Source organism: Nelumbo nucifera, chromosome 1 (assembly GCF_055504915.1).
Source record: "Nelumbo nucifera cultivar China Antique chromosome 1, China Antique-T2T, whole genome shotgun sequence".
Classification (NCBI taxonomy): Eukaryota; Viridiplantae; Streptophyta; class Magnoliopsida; order Proteales; family Nelumbonaceae; genus Nelumbo; species Nelumbo nucifera.
This window is the reverse complement of record NC_142649.1, coordinates 187,915,001-187,937,564: the sequence shown is the minus strand read 5'-3', so window position 1 is coordinate 187,937,564 and position 22,564 is coordinate 187,915,001. Positions and strand designations below refer to the sequence as shown.

General features: G+C 35.0%; 1 protein-coding gene across 1 annotated transcript in view; it reads right to left on the bottom strand.

The window, feature by feature from the left end:
- Positions 1-12,558: 12,558 nt before the first annotated feature.
- Positions 12,559-22,564, bottom strand: part of LOC148804263 (uncharacterized) — an 11,745-nt gene continuing 1,739 nt past the window's right edge. Inside the window, exon 4 of the mRNA XM_088900357.1 lies at positions 12,559-12,600. Within this exon, the coding sequence (XP_088756483.1) occupies positions 12,559-12,600 (42 nt within the window). The remainder of the gene's footprint in view (positions 12,601-22,564) is intronic.

The following is a 22,564-nucleotide window of genomic DNA, read 5'->3' as shown; positions in this document are numbered from 1 at the left end:
GTTTTCTTTTTATCGTTTAGAGTCTCACGGCTGTTGGATATGCACGGCACGGCGGACTGGCGGACGGACCTTGCATTTGTAGGGGGTCATGTCATGGGTCATGAGTCATGTAGGCGAGAGGCACCAGAAACCAAAGGATGGATGACAAGCTGGGGCCGACGGGCCGTGGTCCGTGGGGCCTCACTATTCAAGGAGAGGGAGCACTGACACTATAAAGAGACCAAAGCGTAGAGCGTGGTGCCGTAGCGCTGCCCCACATACTTCCTCGATCAAGATTATTCCAAGCTGTTTGCTGGCTACAGACTGCGCACCTTTACTTGAGCCTCTTCAAACTTCATTTGTCCAAATTGAACATTTAATTGGGGGAGAGGACTACGGTTCTGCGAGTTTAACGTGTAACATTTTTTGATGGATGAGTTTAACTTGACACATTTCAGCAATTCCCGGATTTAAAGCAAACTCTTCCCGTGGCTGGTGTCGGCTGATTTGGTCCACTCTCAGGCACATTATTGCTGTGTATTGCGAACATCTCCAAATGAAAACATTATTATTTTTGATATTATCATCGAAAAATATTCCTAATACAGGGTAGGGATGTACTATAAGACGTTGTGACCTTGTGGGGGACAATTTTGTAGATGACTGATTTGATCTCGCAATTTGCTAGATCACGTCACGTTGCTGGTTGGGTGGTTCCCGGCTTGCTTCTGCCTCCACGATTCACCGTATTTAGAAATGTTGATTGCGATATGGAACTCGTAACATCAAACTCTTGGACGACTTGGGAGTTGGATCCCACACTCAATATTCAGATCCATTCTAATCTAAGACTATATCCATAAGTTACTAAAATAAATCCACAAATCATTAAAGTATAACGTGATCCGAGGCAATATTATACAAAGTGTATAAACAAACTTCATTTTTCGTATTTTATTGTTGTATATATAACAAGACATGTCACATACCTACCTACCTACCTAAATCTAATAACAAAATGGATAATTAAATCGAGTTTTATTACTGAAAATGGTACGGAATATTAAGTATTATTTTCTTCACGAATCACGACTATTGTTTTGTGTTCTTCTTTTTTTTTGGATTTTTAATTTTGGGTCATGGCTTCATGGGTGATATGGGTGGTTGAGGTTTTAGAAAAGTGGTTGGGGATCACTCCATCAAACTTTAATTAAATTAAAATTCCTTTTGCTATCCAAATCCAATATCTGCTTCCCCAAATAGTCAGGGCCCATTTTGCAGCTGCAGGTGACATTTAATAATCTCTCTCTCTCTCTCAAATTATACTAATTTCACATTATCATAGGTCACACCGTACTACTCTACCTACCTTTCATCCTATATATCTAGAATGCAACTGGGCTACATGTGAGCCTCTGCTTCTAGTTCTAGTTGACTCACCTACACTATGGTCTACGGTGCCACTCGTTGAAGGACATTTATGTCTTCATGCGTCCAGTAATTCTCAGTGAGTTGATGAACAATTCTTTCCTTCTTCAAAAGAGTAAAAGCACGTATAGAATTTAATGTACCGCACCGCACGTGATGGAATCGTTCCGATGTGATCTGAGTCCGCACATCACATGCATAATGGGTCCCAACCAATTTTATGATGGGTCTCAGTCTTACTATATGAATGCGTGGATACATATATTATGTTGGAACACGAGATGGTGTCAGTGTCACGGCTGGGGCTGGGCTCTCGGCATTGCAACATTATTATGTAATGGTGGGGGTGCGAGTGACTGAGTGAGAGTGAATTTATGGACGTATCACTATCAGTGTTACTATGCTATACGACAGGTCAAGGGTCAGGCTGAGTCCAAAGAACCGGCGGTCTACACTCTACACTACATGTATCTCCAATGCATGAGCTAAATGTGGAATGGAGTGGAGAAGAAAATGTGTCCACCATGGTCAAACTAAGACTGAGGAAGCCATACTTGATACGTCCAACCTGGCAGCGATGTGCTGAAAAGTTGCCCAATTCAGCCCGACTTAAACTGGACGGGCTGAAACTACCCCACCAGACCAGACCAGACCAGACCAGAAAATTACTGCAGAGACAGGTGGGGCGGTGGAGCCATGGAGGGAGGCAGGAGGCTTGTCCATTTGTCTTCACTACTGCAGTTTTACTTGGAGCAGTGTGGCTGCTTCTTTGATTCCAATCCAGTCCAAGGTTGGTTAAAGCAGAAGTTGATGAGTAGTAGAAAAGTGGAACATGATGAAAACACACAGATAGTCTGATACAGAACAAAACAACAGTAGTAGAGTTTTGACATGATGACCATAAATGTTGAAGTGAATTTAACTACATACAAACAAGAACCCAGGGTACTGAAGAAAACAGATTCATTGAACCTGATGCATGCCAAGTGATCAGGGACCAGGTGTGGTTAAAAAAAACGAAGAATAAGAAGAAAAACCAAAATCTAGTGTCGGTGGCCTTACTGAAATGGATGGAACCCTCTGAATTGTCCAGCAAATTAATGTTTAGTGCTTGTCCGGGCGTTACTGCTTTCACCATCGACTCCAAGTTTGAAGAAAGCTCTGATTTGAACTTGGGGAAATGGTGGGACCGTAATATTTTGGTTTCTTCTATATAAATTCACAACGGAAAATTTCAGAAAAGAGCTCAAGTAAATATACTTTTTAATCTAGTATAGTATACGAGTTAAGGCTCAGTTTGGGGAAATGTACAAATTAAATTGTTGGACCCAAGCCCAATCCATATAAATTTTCGGACTGAACCGGTTTGGGCTCAAATTGGGCATACCCGAGTTGCACCTCTAATCCCATCCCACCGCACCTCTTAACAATATCAATAGCTCGTGGAGTCGTGAGGTAGGTCCTACCAAATGAGATAGGTGGAGAATCTCTCTTTGTCAATGTTCCAATTTGCCAACATGATCTTCTCTCAAAGTATGACTTAATTTGATATGCAATCTGCATGTCACACAAAAAATACGTGACTCCATGAAATCTAATTCTTATTCAAGAGAATATCATTCAAGCATTCATTATCATTTTCATATAAGCTTTGAAAAGCAAAAACAAAACCCTCCAATATTATTTATCACAACACCACCTCCTCCGCTTACCCTTGCAATTCCACGACAAATGCCATCAAACATCAATTTGGATGGAAAATCACATGGATACTATTGATACACCCATCTAATCTTAAGCACCTAAGATGAGAACAAGAGAATTATTATCAGAAATAGATCGGTTGACATGAATGGTGCTAATTTCTATCAACCATTACCGATTCTTTCCTTTTACTAAGAGAAGAAGTTAGAGATCCTTTATTTTCAGACCTGAGCTTTCATCTGTCCTTCCAAATCACCATATTAAAATGGAGTTGGGAGCTCTTATGAATAATAACATTAAAGTACCGGAAATGTTCCCGATGTGTGAATAGGTGCATCGATGGGTACTTCACTATATATATTTATTTACTTATCTACCCCGCTGAAAGTGATCAAATTCTGAAATATCCCTTATTTGGGGTTTCAGGAAATTACACCTGATATAGCCGGGGCATATTGTACAAAAATTTTGATGGAGTTGAGAATCCTTTACATCATTTCCATCAATGAAACGATGGAATTGTATTGTGGGAATCGTGAACAGCTTACAAAAAAGAGTCCACAACTACATGCCAAAACACTATTTCCAATCAAATGGTCAGCGATTCAAGGTTTATTATTTCTTTGTGACAACCGTGCACCACTAGGTGCTTCATAAAAGCAAAAACGCTTTGCCATTGCAAGAACTGTCATTTTAACCTTTCTTCTAAAAAAAGTGGCTTTTGCATGACCCAATAAAAATAAAAGTAGCACCGTATTACTTTAAATTGTCCAACCAAACAAAAAGTGAGTCTCCATTGCAAAAAACACCTATATGCCATATTAATTTTTTAATAAATGGCAATAGCATCAAACACCTTCTTAGAGTCAAATTAAGGCCCCGTTTGACACATCTTTCTGTGCGGTTTACAAACTCGGTAGACCAACTCTGTTATAGGACAGGTGGTGCATTGGGATTTCCTTAAGGGAATGTTTGGAAGCAAATCCGGACTGCTATCAGATGCTCTGAGTTTCTCCCTTTCATCATTATCATAACCACCATTTGAGCCTTCTCCCAAGTATATGGTATAAGCTACATGATTTCTATCTCACCATTTCGTCCTGTTTTATTTCTTATCCATTATTTAATTATAAGCGATTAAATCACTTAGTACCACTTTGATCCATCGATTTACAAAAGAAAAAAGAAAATTAAGAATGGTTTGGTTTGAAGGAAAAAAATAGGGAAAAGTACAAATTTTTCCTACCTATTCCTTCAAACCAAACATAATGTACAAAGAAAAAGCAACTCGTATCACCAATAAAATAAATCTGGTGTAATTAATTGAGACTTAGATTAACTAATAACTATCGAGGAAAGGAGCTGATGTCATATTCCTTACCTTTGTACTTTGTTCTGCTACGCCTTCATGGCCTTATATGGGATATATGAAGTTACGAAAATGCTCGTGGGCTTAACCTTGTCCTCCAACTGTTCGAAGTCTCAATAATCATAGATACAAGAAAACATTCGGCACACGGTGTAACAAAATAACTAGCGTGTGATGTATGAAGGATTTGTTAAGGAAAGTTAAACAATAAATGTGGTTATTTGTAAATTGACCAAAATTGAATGATTCAATCACATACATACACACACACACACACACACACACACACACATATATATATATATTAAATATAATTTTTAATACAAGAAAGTGGAGAAATTCTCATATTTCTTAATCTCAAATATTTTATATTATAAATTATTTTAATAATGTTAATGTCATTTTTAAAATTTAAAATTAAGTTTTCAGTTTAATCTTTTAAACCAATTGAGCAAACTGAAAATCAACCTAAACCAATATAACCTGATTTAGTTGGTTTTCACTAATTGTTAGTAGATTTTGGGTAACCAACTCCCCAACCTAACCATGTCGATTTGGTTGGCCAAATAGCCACAACCGAACTAAATTAGGTTGTGATCAATACTCCTAATTTTATCTAAATTAATACTTTAATCTCTAATAAATAGAAGTAGTTTAATATCCAATAATTATTAAACATTTATAGCGAAAATACACAATTATTGAAAATATATTGACAATTAAAATAAAATAAATAACTAATATAAATCAAATAATTACAAAAATACAAAAAAATATATTAAATTAGTCAATAAATATTATAATCTCAAATAATAGTTTAATCTCTAATAAATATCAATTAATAAAGTACAACAAAAATAAATACAATAAGTATAATAAATTAAAATCAAAAAGTTAATAATAGTAGTTTAACATCCAATAATTATTAAAAATTTTCTGTTAAATAAAAAAACAAATATATATTTATACATAATTATTGAAAATATATTTATCATAAAAACAATAAATAATTGATAAAAATACAACAAATATTAAATTTAGTACATTAAATATATAATAAATATAGATTAATATTTTAAAATTATTATTAATAAATATTATTTTTTTGAAAGTTATTATTCTAGAGTTATTAATTCATATAAGTGAATTTGGTTATTTAGAATATTATTTAATTATTTAAATAATATCCTTATTTAAATTTTAAATTTTTAATTATTTATTGAATTTAATAATCTATAAAATTATACTTTATTCTATTATTACGTAATTTCATTATTAATTTGTAAAAATATGAAATTATTATTAATTTGAATATTATGTTATGATTTTTTTTTATTTTAAGATTTTTTATTTTATTGCATAATTTCGTTATTTTAACTATTTAAAATATAGTTATGTTAAATATTACGTTATTTAAAATATTTAAATAATATAAAAAATATTTAAAAATAATCATTTTATGAATTTAAGATATTTAGTTATTGAAATAATTAAATAATTAAACGTTTAAATATTTTCTATATAATTATTTAGCTATTGTCAGTATTTTATTATTTATGATATTTAGTTATTGAAATATTAAAATAATATTTTATTTTTTAATGTTATTTGAATAACATTTAATTTGAATGATCTAGAAAATCATACTTTATATTGTTAGTACATAAATACATAATTTCGTGATGAATTTTGTAAAAATATAAAACTATTAATATTATTAAATCAGTTGTAATTATTTTTTTGTTTTTAATAAATATTTTAAATTTTATTCTATTATTACATACTTTAATTATTAATTTTGTCAAAATATTAAATTATTAATAATTTCATATTATACTATGATTTTTTTGTCTGAAGATTTTTTATTTTATTGCATAATCTCGTTATTTTAACGATTTAAAATATAGTTATGTTAAATATTTTGTTACTTAAAATATTTAAAATACTCATTATTTGAATTTAAGATGTTTAGTTATTGAAATATTTTTCTATGTAATTATTTAGCTATTTTTAGCATTTTATTATTTGGTAAATTTCTTATACTACCCTTATGGTAATTGAATGTGTACCCTTAATGTTTCGAAATTGACTAATACTACCCTTATTGTTTCTGACAATTGACAAATCCTTCCTAATCATTAACGTGCGTCAATGGAGGTATGAAAATGACTATTTTACCCTCCCACTGCATATTACTCGGATTTCTCCCTCTCCCTCTCATTCTCTTCACCAGAATTGTTGAAACCGCTAGAACTGTAGATCGGATAAAAGTAAGACTCCTATAGTTACGGCCAGAACTGTAGATCTCTCAAAACCTTCGCTCTTCTCTAGAACTGCAAAGGTTGGCGCCCCTCTTGTTCTCTTTGAAACCGTTGCAACTGCCACTCTTCTCAGGCACACTACTAGAACCAGACTACCACCGGCAATGCTCTAGCATTAGGGTTGAGTATACAACACTTATTTGAGTATACAACATCGACAACTTTCTAGCATTCTCTGACCTCATCTTCGTCCCCTTTCGATGGCCAACCTGTCTCAGATATTTGCACCCGAAGTGATGAACACCAACTTCCTAGATCACCTAGGTCTCCTCTAAAAAGGGCTACCCAAAAAACTTTCTTCACCTACAACTTTGCAAGTTGCTACGGTGGTCACTCGACAGAATGACCACAATAGCGAAAACAGACGATCCATGGGTTTTCGCTTCGGAAAGCTGTATTTACACTAGGGGTGAGCAAAAAAAAACCAAAAAACTGAATCGATTGATTCGGTTTTGGTTCGATATTATTAAAAAAACCGATAGTTTTGGTTCGGTTTCATTTAACCATTTAAAAAAACCGGCAGTTAACCGAACCGATATATATATATATATTATATTTTTTATTTTTTTGAAAATCAAATAAGAGAATTCGGCGGAGACTTTCAGCATTCTCTTTGAAAAATTTCGGAAAAGTACGGATACACCCGACGCTGAATTCTGAATTCCAGCCCCCCTACTACTAGCCCTCTCCCCCTATAAACCACATCTTGCCCGTGAACTTGACATCAATTCACGGTCAGGATGCATTCCCCCTGTACTTTGGGGGTATAAAATTCTGATATGGGCTGATTGGTCATTCTCCATTGAAATTTTAACATCTCAATTAAAAGTTTGGCAATCTGCCAACTGCCCAGCCCAATCTCCAATCTCCATCCTTTGCTCTTTTGTCTTTTCCCCTGTCAGAGTGTCAGTACTCAGTCTCAGCCTTTTGACTATTTTCTTTTTTTTTTTCTCTCTCTCAATGTTTCACTTTTCTCTTCTCTTCGAACTTCTAATCTTCTTCTTCTTCTTCTTCTTCTTCTTCTTCTTCTTCTTCTTCGTGTTCTGGTCCCCACTCCAGACGGTTGTATTGGCGTGAGCTGTAAAACTAGGGGATATCCCTTGAATTCAGGGATAAATCTCATCCTAAGTTTGTATGTAACTAGGAGAGGTAGAACTAGAATTTACATATAACTAGGAGAGGTGTGTATTATGTATATATATATATATATATCTCATTCCCTACAAAGGAAGAACAATAAGGAAAAAGGAAGAAGAGTTTCTCATTCTACTCGAGTTATCATGGTATTAGAGCATACCGATCCGTGATAAACTCGATGACCTGACGCTGCAAAATCTTGGTCGCCGGCAATGGCTCTATCCGCTGCAAATCCTGGTCGCTGCAAAATCTTGGTCATCGGGAGGTAACCGCTACTATCTCCGCTGCAGGTCCTGATCGCTGCGAAATCTTGGTCGCCAGGAGGTGACCGCTGCCATTACCGCCCCAAATCTTGGTCGCTGCAAAATCTTGGTCATTGGGAGGTGACCGCTGCTATCTCCGCTGCAGGTCCTGATCGCTGCGAAATCTTGGTCGTCGGGAGGTGACCGCTGCTATTACCGCTGCAAGTTTGGCGGTGGCTCTATCCGTTGCCATTACCGCTGCAACTCCGACAGTGGATCTATCTAGAACTGTCAACCCCACCGCAGACCCCGGTGGTTGGCTACTATTACTGTCATTGCAAGACCGACAGGTGCTCTGCTACAATCTCGCCACCTCATCGTGGTCGACGGTGCTACTGCCGTTGCAACCCGCTGATATTGCCACTGCGAACACTTGCTAAGTGCAGCCCGAGCTATGATTCCACCATGGTCGCCGGTGGCTAACAACTGTTACTGCCGCTGCAATCCACCTGTCTCTTCGCGATCTGCAACGACCGAACACCGTTCCCCGACACTCAGCGTTGGGGGAGATTGCTGACTTCCTTCTACTACCGCGACGCCATCGGCAAGAACACCCTTCGACAGGCACAATCATGTCTGATTCGGAAACCTCAGATCTGTTTGGAGAACAATAGCCTACTCCTACTCTCACTGAATTGACCACTAGAATGACTGAACTTCTGCACAGACCGATCTCAACTACAGAAACCTTCGCCGCTCAGATCGGTATTAAGTTGGACGGCACCAACTATGCCCTTTGGTCCCAAGTTGTTGAGATGTATATCTCTGGCAGAGAAAAACTGGGATATATTAATGGCGAACTTCCTCAGCCTCCACAGACTTACCCAACCATTCGAAGGTGGCACACCGACAACGCTATTGTCAAAGGTTGGTTAATTAACTCCATGGGCGTATCCTTGATTGGTAACTTTATTCGATTCCCTATAGCAAAGATGGTGTGGGATTCTGTGGCTACTACATACTTTGATGGTAGTGATACCTTGCAAGTATATGATCTCCAGCGCCGTGTGACCCTCTTGCGCCAGTCTAGAGGGTCTCTTGAAAAGTACTATAATGATCTCCAAGGATTGTGGAGAGAAATTGATTTTCGCCGTCCGAATCCGATGGAGCGTGCGGTGGATATTCAACGGTACAATACTCTCCTTCAAGAGGAGAGAGTGTATATCTTCCTGGATGGCCTTGATGACAGACTAGACAAGATTCAGGCAGATGTACTCCAAATGCATCCGTTTCCCACTATTGAACAGGCTTACGCACATGTTCGGAGAGAAGCTATCCAATAGAGGGTCATGATAACCGACAACCATATTGAAACTCCAGGAGCAGTTTTGGCCTCTAAAGGTATTAAGACTGGGTAACCTACGCCCTCTTCAACGGGCTCTCTGCCTGCAAGCAGCGAAAAATCTGGTACGTCCTCTAAATCTTGAGCATCTTCTGGTGGTACTAAATGTTCTCATTGTGGCAACTCAAAGCATACCCGGGAGAACTGCTTCAAGCTACATGACTATCCCGACTAATGGCATGAACTCCAAGCTCGGAAATGTCAAGACAAGGCTGAAACTAGTGGTAAGGCTGCAACAGTTACAACAGAATCTCAACTCTCATTCACACCACAGGGAGAAGTTCACCTCTCGGATTCAGGTAACAATCTTCCCTACAAGACCATTGATAACAAGGCATGGATACTTGACTCAGGAGCTACTGACCACATGACCTATGATGCTACTGATTTTTCAATGACTTCACCACCAAGACGGACTACAATTGCTAATGCCAATGGGGCAATCTCTCAAGTCACAGGAGCAGGCACTATGACCTTGTTACCTGCGATATCCTTGAAAAACACCTTGCTTGTTCCCTCTCTCTCCCATAAATTACTATATGTTAGTCAAATCTCCTCTGATTTGAATTGTGTTGTGCTCATTTATCCCACTCTCTGTCTTCTTCAGGATATTCTCACCAAGGAGATAATTGGGCGTGGTACTAGGCGAGGGGGGCTCTACTACATGGATGATCTTAGCACGGGTCAAGTGCATCATACACATCATCAAAGTAGCACCAAGGAACAATAGATTTGGATTTGGCATTGCCGGTTAGGACATCCATCATTTAGTTATATGAGACATTTATTTCCGGAGTTTTTTTCATGTATACAACCGCATGTTTTTCAATGTAACACTTGCATCCTAGCTAAGAGTCATAGAACCATCTATCCCTTAAGTATGAATAAAAGTCAAGTTCCATTTGCTTTGATTCACTCAGATGTGTGGGGGCCATCCCCGGTGACTACAATTTTTGGATTCCGATGGTTTGTAATCTTTGTTGATGATTGCACTCGCATGACATGGCTATATCTGCTAAAACATAAAGATGAAGTGCTGACCGTCTTTCAACCATTCCATATAATGGTGAAGACACAGTTCAAATCACAGATCCAGGTACTCCGGTCTGATAATGGCGAGGAATACATGAATCAATGGTTCCAAGATTATTTTCGGGTCCATGGATTACTTCATGAGACTTCATGCCCCCAAACTCCACAGTAGAATGGCATTGCTGAAAGGAAGAACCGACACATACTCGAAACTGCCCGCGCCCTGTTACTTGGAGCACATGTACCTAATCGACATTGGGCTGATGCTGTTGCTACCGCCGTGCACCTCCTTAACCGAATGCCATCACGAGTCTTACAGTTTAAAACACCATTACAAGCTCTTTCATCTCATGTCTCATTGCCCTCTGTTTTGATGATTCCACCTCAAGTTTTTGGCTGTGTGGCGTTTGTGCATCTACATCCAAATCAACGTACGAAATTGGATCCACGGGCAGCTCGATGCATATTCTTGGGGTATGCGTTACACCAAAAAGGGTACCGATGTTATGACCCAGTCACCCACCGTACCTATGTTACCATGGATGTCACCTTTCTGGAATCTGAAACCTTCTACTCTCCTTCCACAACCAATTCTTCTCTTCAGGGGGAGAGTCAGAGTGAAGAACAGAACTGGTTTTTACTCGATTGGCCGAATACGAGTGCTTCAACAGAAATGGTGGTCAATGAAGCAACCGGTAAGACACTTATAGAGACTACACCAGAAATATCTACAGAAACCTCAACGTCGGCATCGCCGCCTCTACTAGCAGAAGAAGTAGAGACCCCAACCTCGTCAGCATTGCCGCCTCTACTAGCAGAAGAAGTAGATACTTTGGCTGGCTACACCTTACCTTTCAGGCATAATCGTGGCAAACCGCCAAACAGATATTCTCCAGATGTTGAGGATAGGAGGACAAAGTATCCAATTGCCAACTATGTATCAATGAAGAGACTCACCAAACCTCTAAAATCATTTGTGCAAGAATTGTCCTCTAATCATATTCCCACCAGTGTCCAAGAAGCTTTGACAAACTCGAAATGGACTCGGGCCATACAAGAAGAGATGGAGGCACTACTGAAGAACAAGACATGGACTCTAGTCACTTTGCCTGAAGGGAAAAGACCGGTAGGGTATAAATGGGTATTTTCCGTCAAATACAAGGCAGACGAAACAATCGAGAGATACAAAGCAAGGCTGGTCGCAAAAGAATATACCCAGACATAGGGCGTAGATTATCAAGAGACTTTCTCCCCAGTAGCCAAGCTAAATACGGTCAGAGTCTTATTATCTCTTGCAGCAAATCTTGATTGGCCACTACACCAGTTTGATGTGAAGAACGCCTTCCTCCATGGTGATCTTGAAGAGGAGGTATACATGGATATCCCACCTGGTTATACAGCAAACTCCAAGAACCAAGTTGTGTGTAAGCTACAACGAGCACTATATGGACTAAAACAATCTCCACGGGCATGGTTTGGGAGGTTCAGTCTTGCGATGAAAAAATATGACTTCCAGCAAAGCAATTCAGATCATACACTATTTTTGAAGCACCAACGAGGAAAGGTGACAACCCTAATAATATACGTGGATAATATGATTATCACAGGGAATGATTCAGGAGAAATAGCAACACTGCAGAAGCAATTGGCAACCGAGTTCGAGATGAAGAACTTAGGTGGGCTCAAGTACTTTCTAGGGATTGAAGTTGCTAGATCAAAGGAATGCATATTTCTGTCCCAACGGAAATACACTTTGGACTTACTCTCCGAAGTGGGACAGTTGGAGTGCAAACTGGCAGACACACCAATCGTTCAGAAGCATAGACTTGGAGAATACCCAGACCAAGTACCTACCAATAAGGAGAGATACCAAAGGCTGGTGGGTAAACTCATTTATACTCAACGTAGTAAGTCAGTTCATGCACTGCCCAAGCGAAGATCACATTAATGCTGTAATGCGGATTCTTCGATACTTGAAGTTCTCACCTGGAAAAGGACTCATGTTCTCAAAAAATTATCATCTAAAGATAGAAGGCTACACAGATGCAGATTGGGCCTGAAATGTCTCAGATAGAAAATCCACCTCGGGGTACTTTACATTCGTCGGTGGAAATCTGGTCACATGGAGGAGTAAAAAACAGAAGGTCGTGGCCCTATCAAGTGCTGAAGCTGAGTTCCGAGGAATGGTTAAAGGGCTGTGCGAGCTACTCTGGCTGAGAAGACTGATGACTGAAATTGGTTTCCCCCCAACCTCTGCAATGGACCTATTCTGCAACAACAGGGCTGCCATTGACATCTCTCAAAATCCCGTCCAACATGATCGAACAAAGCATGTGGAGGTGGACCGACATTTTATCAAATAAAATATCGAAGACAGAACCATTCGATTTCCCTTTGTCAAATATGAAGACCAGCTGGCAGATATACTTACAAAGGCTGTATCTAGTAAAATCTTCTACAGCTCACTTGGTAAGTTGGGCATCCAAGATCTGTACGCACCAATGTGAGGGGGAGTATTGGCGTGAGCTGTAAAACTATGGGATATCCCTTGAATTCAGGGATAAATCTCATCCTAAGTTTGTATGTAACTAGGAGAGGTGTGTATTATGTATATATATATATATCATTCCCTGCAAAGGAAGAACAATAAGGAAAAATGAAGAAGAGTTTCTCATTCTACTCGAGTTATCAGGTTGCACGGCCCCCGCCAACCACCAGCACAGCAGCAACGCCAGTCACCGCCTCGTCGGCAAGTAAGCACCAATGGTCCAACGCCATCTGATCTCTTCTCTCTCTCTCTCATCTCTCCTCTTTGCGTTTCCACCTAGAGCAACCTCTCAAGTTCTCACTTCAGGCAACAACGACACCAAGCAGTCCGACACCGACAGTTTTTTTTTATTTATTTTAAGTGCATAAAAAAATCGAAAAACCAAACCACGATTAACCGATTGCATCAGTTTTAAAAAACTGATAAGATCGGTTCAATTTGAAAAAATACCCCACAGTTCGGTCCCCTAATTCATGCCGGCAACCATTATTTACGAGCTGTAGCTTGCTTCTTCAACTTTGCGAGCTCCTACCTAATCAAACCACCTCTATTTATCTTTGCGAGCATGAACTTAAACCTGTTAAAGTCATTTAAGGATCCTCGCTTTTGCACAGTCAACTGCCTTCCCCAGCGAGAAGGTAGGGTGGTGGAGAGGGGAGAGGGAGAGAGAGAGAAGGAGGTGAATTTTGTTGTTTCTAGAAGCTTTGTCGTGGATTAAATTATGGGGCGAGGGATAATAAGAGGCAGAAAGAAAAGGAAGGAAAAAGGATGCCCACATCCCAGAAAACAGGAACAGGTGAAGCTTCGTCGTGGATTAAATTCTAGGGGGAAAAAGACAATTCTGTTCGATCCAGTTTGGATTTTGGCTAAACTCAATGAACTCATTGCGTCCCTAATCGCTCAATGAACTCAGAGAGGTTTGTGACTCCTGGAAAAGAGTCCAAAATCCAAGACCTTCATTGGTGAAAATCTTTGGACTAGCTCTTTGGTATCATCATCACCTTCGTCGACACCATCTCCACAGTGTTTTCTGCCGATACCACACCCCGTTTAGCCATCGGAGACCCCATCAGGCGCTTCTTCTAAAGCACACCCATCCTACGAGTTCCGCATCAGGCAACTGGTTTGGGATCAAACTGTAGCCTTCACGTTAATCGGCTTCTGTATAAGGAGCGAGTTTTACTCACCCGTAAATTCCACTCTGGAACTTGATAATCAAGGCATAGCCAGGAGCCGAGACCTTGACTGGAACTCATCTCACAGTAACCCATATGGAACGATAATCAAGGCATAACAAGAAAGGCAGAGAAGAAGAGCAAGGATGTTTGCTGTAGACAGAGCCGGAGTCGCCTCCCCTGATGCACTTGCAGTTGCAAAGCTCAAAAGGGTTTTTTAGGAACGGAGGTGGGAAGGGTATTTTTGGGATTTTTGATAAATATATTGGTCACATGATATCACATCAGAAGTCAATTTTCAAACAAGGATATACTTAGTAATTAACTAAACCATAAGGGTAGTTTAAGAAATTTACCCTAATATTTCATTAATTTAATGTTCAATTTTTATTATTTGAATAACATTTAATTTGAATAATCTAGAAAATCATAATTTATATTGTTAGTACATAATTTCGTGATGAATTTTGTAAAAATATAAAATTAATAATAATATGAATATTATTAAATCTATTATAATTATTTTTTGTGTTTTTAATAAATATTTTAAAGTTTATACTATTATTAATAATTTCATTATTAACTTTGTAAAAATATTTCTAATTTATTTATCTTAAGATTTTTTTTATTTTATTGCTTAATTTCGTTATTTTAACTATTTAAAATATAGTTATGTTAAATATTTTGTTGTTTAAAATATTTAGTTATTTAAATATTTAAATAATATATAAAATATTTAAAAATACTCATTATTTGAATTTTAGATATTTAGTTATTAAAATATTAAAATAATTAAATATTTTTATATAATTATTTAGCTATTTTTAGTGTTTTATTATTTAAGATATTTAGTTATTGAAATATTTGAATAGTAATTTATTTTTTAATGTTAAATTTCTATTATTTGAATTACATCTAATTTGAATGATCAGGAAAATCATAATTTATATTGTTAGTACATAATTTCGTGATGAATTTTGTAGAAATATAAAACTATTAATAATATGAATATTATTAAATCTATTGTCATTATTTTTTGTGTTTTTAATAATTATTTTAAAGTTTATTAGAGATCATTTGGAGAGAAAATTTTATAATTTAAACTTTCTTTAGATAGATATAGATAAAAAGTGGCAAAGGATAATTAGAGATAATTTGGAGAGAAATGCTACAGTAAAATAGGAATTGGAGATGATTTAGGAGTAGACCTGGCAATTGGGTTGGTGGTTCAAGTTTGGGTTGGGTCAATGTACTTCGGGTTGATTTCGGATCAGGTTGGGTTGTCAAATGCTAGACCCTAACCCTAAATGTCCGGGTTAGGGTTGACCCATGGGTCAATTCGGGCCATCCCAAAAAATAATTGAAATTAAAAAAAATAAAGAAAATTACATGAAAAATGTCAAAATTAAAAGAATTAACCTTAAAATTCCAAATATAAAATAAAAAACTTGAACATTTAACAATTTAAAGAGTAAACAATAAAAAGTAAAGACTAAATAGAAAAAAATTAAATAGTGGAAACTTCTAACAATGCATAAATAATCCCAATTAGACTTGACAATCAGGTTAATGGGTTCATCATGACCCAACCCAACCCAACCTAGTTTTTTCGGGTTGGATCGGGTCGGGTCATTTTCACAGCTTTGCTTTTTTGGGTTGGGTTGAGTCAACATTTTGCCAGGTCTATTTAGGAGAAAGTGGGGGAGGTAGTTTAGGATAAATTTTAGGAGAAAAGATTTGTTGGGAACGTGTAGGTAAGAGAGGGAGATTTTAGATAATTATTTATGAGAAATGAGAGCATCTCATTGGTTCTTTAAAAAAATTACATGGAATAAAAAAATAAAAAATATTCAAAAAAATGAGGAATTTTCTTCACTACTTTGTTTTAATATATACTAGCGGGGACCTGTGCGATGCACGAGATTTATTAAGCGAAAGTTAAATTATAGAAAGGGTCATTTACTAAAATAACCCTTATAGTTTCATGGATTTACTAAATTCTACCCTATAGTTAAAATTTTACTAAAACACCACTTATAATTTGTAATGGATTTAACCAATCTTCCATTATATGATAGTGAAAAATGATAGTGTTGACCCTAATGTTCATTTAAATAAATTTAATTTAAAGAAAATAAAAATAACAATACCATTTTTCCCTTTATAAGACACGGGTAACCACTCTATTGGTTATATTTGATTAATTTTGTTTTCTATACAAAAAAGTCTTAAGGGTATTTTTGGAATAAAAAATCATGGCCCTAATGGCAAAACAAACACTCCTTAATCAATGTAGATTAATTAAATAAGTTCTAAAATATATGGGATGTTTTAATAAAATGAAAACTATAAGGTAGGTTTAAGTAAATATGTAAAACTATAAGATGTGTTCTAGTAAATGGCCCTAACAGAATCACATGAGAGTATACAATTGTTTTATATTTTTAACTTTTTAAATAATTAATAATTATTCATATTTTATATACTACTTTTAATAATTTTTTTATAATATAAAAACAACAATAATTAATTTCAGTTAGTTTTATTCATCAAACTGATGAAACCGACCAACCTGATCAACTCGACTCGAGTTGGTCGGTTTTCTAGTATTTTAGGTCGGCTTTGGTTAAAAAATTTCCTAATTCGACCAAGTTGGATCAATTTCACTTTGGCTATTTGTAAACCAACCAAAACCGAACAACCTAACCATGGATATATATTAATATTTATATTTTAAATATAATTTTTAATATAGAAAAGTGGGAAATTTCCCATATTTCTTAGTCTAAAATGTTTTATATCATAAATCTAATTTTTAAATTTATTTTTTAATAATTGCACTATAATTGTTTAAATTAAATTTAATTTTTAAGTTTAAATCTTTTGAACCGACTCACCAAACCAAAAAATCAACCCAAACTGATACAACTTGAGTGGGTCGGTTTTAACTGGCCAACTCCTTAACCTTACCAGGTCAATTTGGTTGGCTAAATAGCCTACGACTGAACCGAACCAACTCATGAACACTCATAATTTCAGCTAAAAAAATAGTCTTATCTCTAATAAATAACAATAGTTTAATCTCCAGTTATTATTGAAAATTTATAGCAAAAATACAAAATTAATGAAAATATATTGATAATAAAAAAATACAATAATTACAAAAATACAACAAGTATTAAAAATATATTAACTTGGTCAATAAATAGTATAATCTCAAATAATAATTTAATCTCTAATAAATATTAATAAATAAGTTATAACAGAAATACAATAAGTACAATAAATTAAATTTAAAAATTTCATTAAGAGTAGTTTAATCTCCAATAATTATTGAAAGTTTTCTATTAAATAAAAAAACAAAATAAATTTATACATAATCATTGAAAATAAATTTATCACAAAAACAATAAATAATTACTGAAATACAATAAATATCAATTTTAGTATATATAATTATATAATAAATACAGACTAAGAGTTTAAAATTATTATTACTTTTAATATTATGTTATAATTATTTTTCTACTTTTCAAAAATTTTCTAAATTTATTACATAATTTCTTTATTTTAACTATTTAAAATCTCATTATGTTAAATATTTTTTATTTAAAATACCTAGTTATTTAAATACTTAAATAGTATGTAAATTATTTAAATTTTAAAATTTATTACATAATTTCATAATTTATAATTTATACTATTATTACATATTACATATTTAAATAGTATGTAAACTATTTAAAATCTCATAATTTATACTATTATTACATAATTTCATTATTAATTTTGTAATATATTAAATTATTATTAATTTCAATATTGTCTTATAATTATTTTTATGCTTTAAAGATTTTTTTTTAATTTATTACATAATTTCATTATTTTAACTACTTAAAATCTAGTTATGATAAATATCTACTGATTTAAATATTTAATTAATCTATAAAATATTTAAAAATTTTGTTATTTGAATTTTGTTTATTTAAAGCTATTACATATTATTAAATGTTTGGAAGACATTTAAATCGATGATCCAAAAAAACACATAATTTAAATTGTTAGTATATAATTTTGTGAAATATTTTGTATTAATATAAAATTATTTATTAGATAATTTCGTTATTTTAACTATTTAAAATATAGTTATGATAAACATTTAGTTATTTAAAATTTTAAATAATTTATAAAATATTTAAATTTTTTCGTTATTTGAATTTTATTTATTTGAAGCTTTTACATATTATTAAATATTTGAAAAACATTTTAACTAATAATCCAGAAAAACATAATTTAAATTGTTAGTACTTAATTTCGTGATATATTTTGTAAAAATATAAAAATATTTTTTATGTTTTTAATAAATATTTTAAGGCTATTATATAATTTTGTTAGAATATTTAAATAATTCTTAATTTTTTTAATCCAAACTTTCTTTAGATAGATATAGATAAAAAGCCGGGGATAGGATAAATAGAAAGCTAAATAATAGCAGGACCCGTTTGATGCACGGGATTTTTTAAGTGAAAGCTAAATAATAGAAAGGGTCATATACTATTATTATAATCTGGGTCGAGGTGGGGTGGGGCGAGGACCTCAATCCCCATCCCGACCCCGACCCTGACCTCGATCTGGGATTTCTATTAATCCTCGTCCCCGCCATTGCTCCGCTAAAACAATCCCCATTCCTAGCCCCATCGGGTCGGGGAAGTCGAGTCCCCGTTGGGGATGGGGAAATTGCCATCCCTAAAAGTGTGTTTGAATAAATGACCCTAATAGAAACACATAGGAGTATACAATTGTTTTATATTTTCAAATTTTTAAATAATTATTAATTATTTATATTTTATATACTACTTTTAATAAAATTTTTGGAATACAAAAATAACAATAATTAATTTCAGTTAGGTTTATTTATCAAACTGATGAAGCCGACCAACCCGATTAACTCCAGCCAAGTTGGTCGGTTTCCTAGTATTTTAGGTTGGCTTTGGTTAAAAAAATTCCCAATTTGACCAAGTTGGATCAATTTCACTTTGGCCATTTGTAAACTGACTAAAATCGAACAACTTAACCATGGATATATATATATATGTGGGGACCATGGAATGTTTATTTTTTTATATTTATGTGGGGACCATGGAATGTTTATTTTCCTGGGTATTACTTACTCGAGTAAGTTATACTCATCTTCTAGGTGGGTAAATAACTTTCCCACCTGGGGAAAATTTGTCAACACTTGAATGGAACAAAAATGTCCGTTTTAATAATGGATTTTTATGGCTAAAATAGTCATTGCCTTATTTACTTGGGAAATAAAAGAACATGGGTAACTGCACTTACCTGGGTAAGGTAACTTACCAAAAAGTGAATGGGGCCTTGGTAATTTACCCTCTTCTTTCCGAGCTGCAATTTGGATGGGTCTTGTTAGGTTTAGAGTCAATTCAATTCAACTATGTTTTGTTATGTAGGCATTTATTTGAAAATTTTTGTCACATTAACATTTATTGTGCATGAAACCACTGTTTGGTTTCAACGTTTATCAAATAAACATTGAAAAACATAAACACTTGGATTTATGTGCATGAGATGGTGGCGTGCTGTCGTAGGCACCCAAAATAAAACCTATACTCCTAAAAACACATGCAATAGTGCGAGTAAGGATCGTTCCCACAGAGAGTATCTAGCCTAGTTTTTGTGTTGCGTGAACAAATATGGAGGGGGTTTTGAGTATAACGAAAACCAAATTTAAAAGAAAAAGAAAATCAAATGAAGAGCAATGCAAATTAAAGTACCGAAATTAATCAAAAGAAGAAATGTTGGTCTAAGTCAACATCCACCATCAGAATTTTACCACTGATCATCAATGCAAAAATATATCAATTCACACTTTGAATATTCACTGTAGGAATTATTTTCCTATCTCTCCTTTTGCAGTTAATTAGAAAACAAGCGATTTACTTAACCCTTACTACTAAACAACCCGAAACAAGTGTTCAGAATTTAATCCAGTAGCAGCCTTAAAAATTGGAGATCAATGAAGCTAAACAACACAAGCACAAGCGGTTGCATTTAATTTAGTCGAGTGTTCTTCCTAAGATCTAACAATTTCTAACGCAGCAAATCATTAAACCCTAGTTGCTTCTCAAATTAGAGGGATCAAACATTTACGGATCTGATATCTAACCCAGTAGTAGATTGCAACGAATAATAAACTAGTAGGCCTCCTAGCGATCAGACGAAATAATCATGAACATAAACATAGAAGAACATTCGATATTCAAAGCATAAATCAAACAGTAAAAATTAAATTAGATCTTACAGTTTTGCTGATTCAGAGGCTTCTATTTCCTTCGACCAAGTATCAGAATTTAGCCACGCATGGTCATGGTGAAAATTCAAGGAAGAATTAGAGAAGAAGAAGAGAGGTGCGGCAGCCTAGGTCTGATTATCTTTCTTCTTGTTTTTCCTTCTCTTATTTTCTTTTCTCTCTACTTCCCATTCCCCAAGAGAAGCTTACAAAATCTCCTAAAATTTCTCTCTAGATAGTAGTCTCCAAATCTGACTTATCAAGAAAAATATTAAAAATAAGATAAAACAAAGTTCTAATGCAAATGGGAGAGTAGTGATTTCCGCATATGAAAACTTGAAGGCTAAGGAACGTTTCCAGCACGTCAGTAGTGTGGTTGCAGCTATTTCGCACCCGATTTCGACCTTGATACAGTTAGTATCTCTCAAAACTCAAAACATGAAAGTTGTAAAAATTTTCCTTTTCATTCCAAATAATCTTGAATCATCTCAATCGGAGTTCGGATGAGAGAGTTATGCTCAGATTACGAAGTGATGCCGAAACTGTCCAGAATTGTCCAATTAGCTTCGTTTTTCGCTTAACGCCCCATTTGTGCCCTAAGTCAAAATATAAGAAAAATGAGTCCATTTAGGCACTAAATAAATATAAAAGACTAAACATTAAGGGAGAAAAATATAATATTTTGCATTCTCATCAAATCCCCTCACACTTAACTTTTGCTCGTCCTCGGGCAAAACTCGAATTCATTTTCCCAAAAACACCAAGGTTACAATGCCATCAGTAAAAAACAACTAAGTTCTTCAATATTCATAACACATCATGAACAAACATTCATAACAACTTCCAATTACTTAATAAGCACTTCCACTCGAAGATGGAATAAATTAAATACATAGACCCTCATAGAAATAAACACTCAACTCTCATGTTTGAAGGGTATGTGTTTCACTCAAATTCATTTCAATGGAAATGATCTACCATAGGCTTGCATATCTTTTCATTCTCCACCACTAGGATCACATGCATAACACGAATCAAAAGGACTTTTCAAGGGTTGTAACATGGCTTAGAATCAATGTGGGAAATATTTGGAAATATAGCTCAAAAGCCATCGAAACTAGTTGAGCAAAACTGAATCATCTAAAGCTTGAATGTATAAGACATGTAAAACCAATCACTCCATTCAACAACTTCTTTAGTTTTTCTTTAATGCATTGAAACCATGTAAAACTCCTGCATTGGAAAAGAGATTGTTCAAATGAGCACTTTTCATTTGTAGTAGGGAACAATCATTTGCAACAACTTCCACCCTTGCATATATAAGCAGTCCCTTTTCTTAGAATTTTAGGAGGAACATGGATAGTTTGTAACATCAAAAGCAATTTCCTCTATCACTTCCTTTCTTCTTTACTTACTTTTTTTTCTTTTTTTTTTCAAAAACATCAATCACTGGAACTTACGAATTGAGAATGAAAACATGTTCCATTTCACCATTCATAACCATACCACAAATCCAAACACCCCCACACTCAAAACTTGCACATCCACACATATCAAATGATGAACAATGCTCCACTAGCTCTACGGCTTGGGTAAGGGTATTATCTTTTTCTTGGGTTTAAAGCTTGTAACATGGGTTCACAATAAATGACAAAGGTCAATAAAGCTCAAAGGGGTCCAACAAAGGGGATAATTTATTACAAGGTAGGCTATTTGGCTTATGTAGCTTATAACAAAAAGGGCCTTAATCATGTTCATGCATGCATGTGTCAATGTGATCTTGAAGAGAATCAAAGCAAGTTCTAGAGAAATAAATCCATGGAAGAATATCTCACATGAAAGAAAATAGTGAGACTGATATGGATGTGTCAGTCTAAAGGCTCAAAACCTCACAAACTTTTGTCTACTAAATTTAGT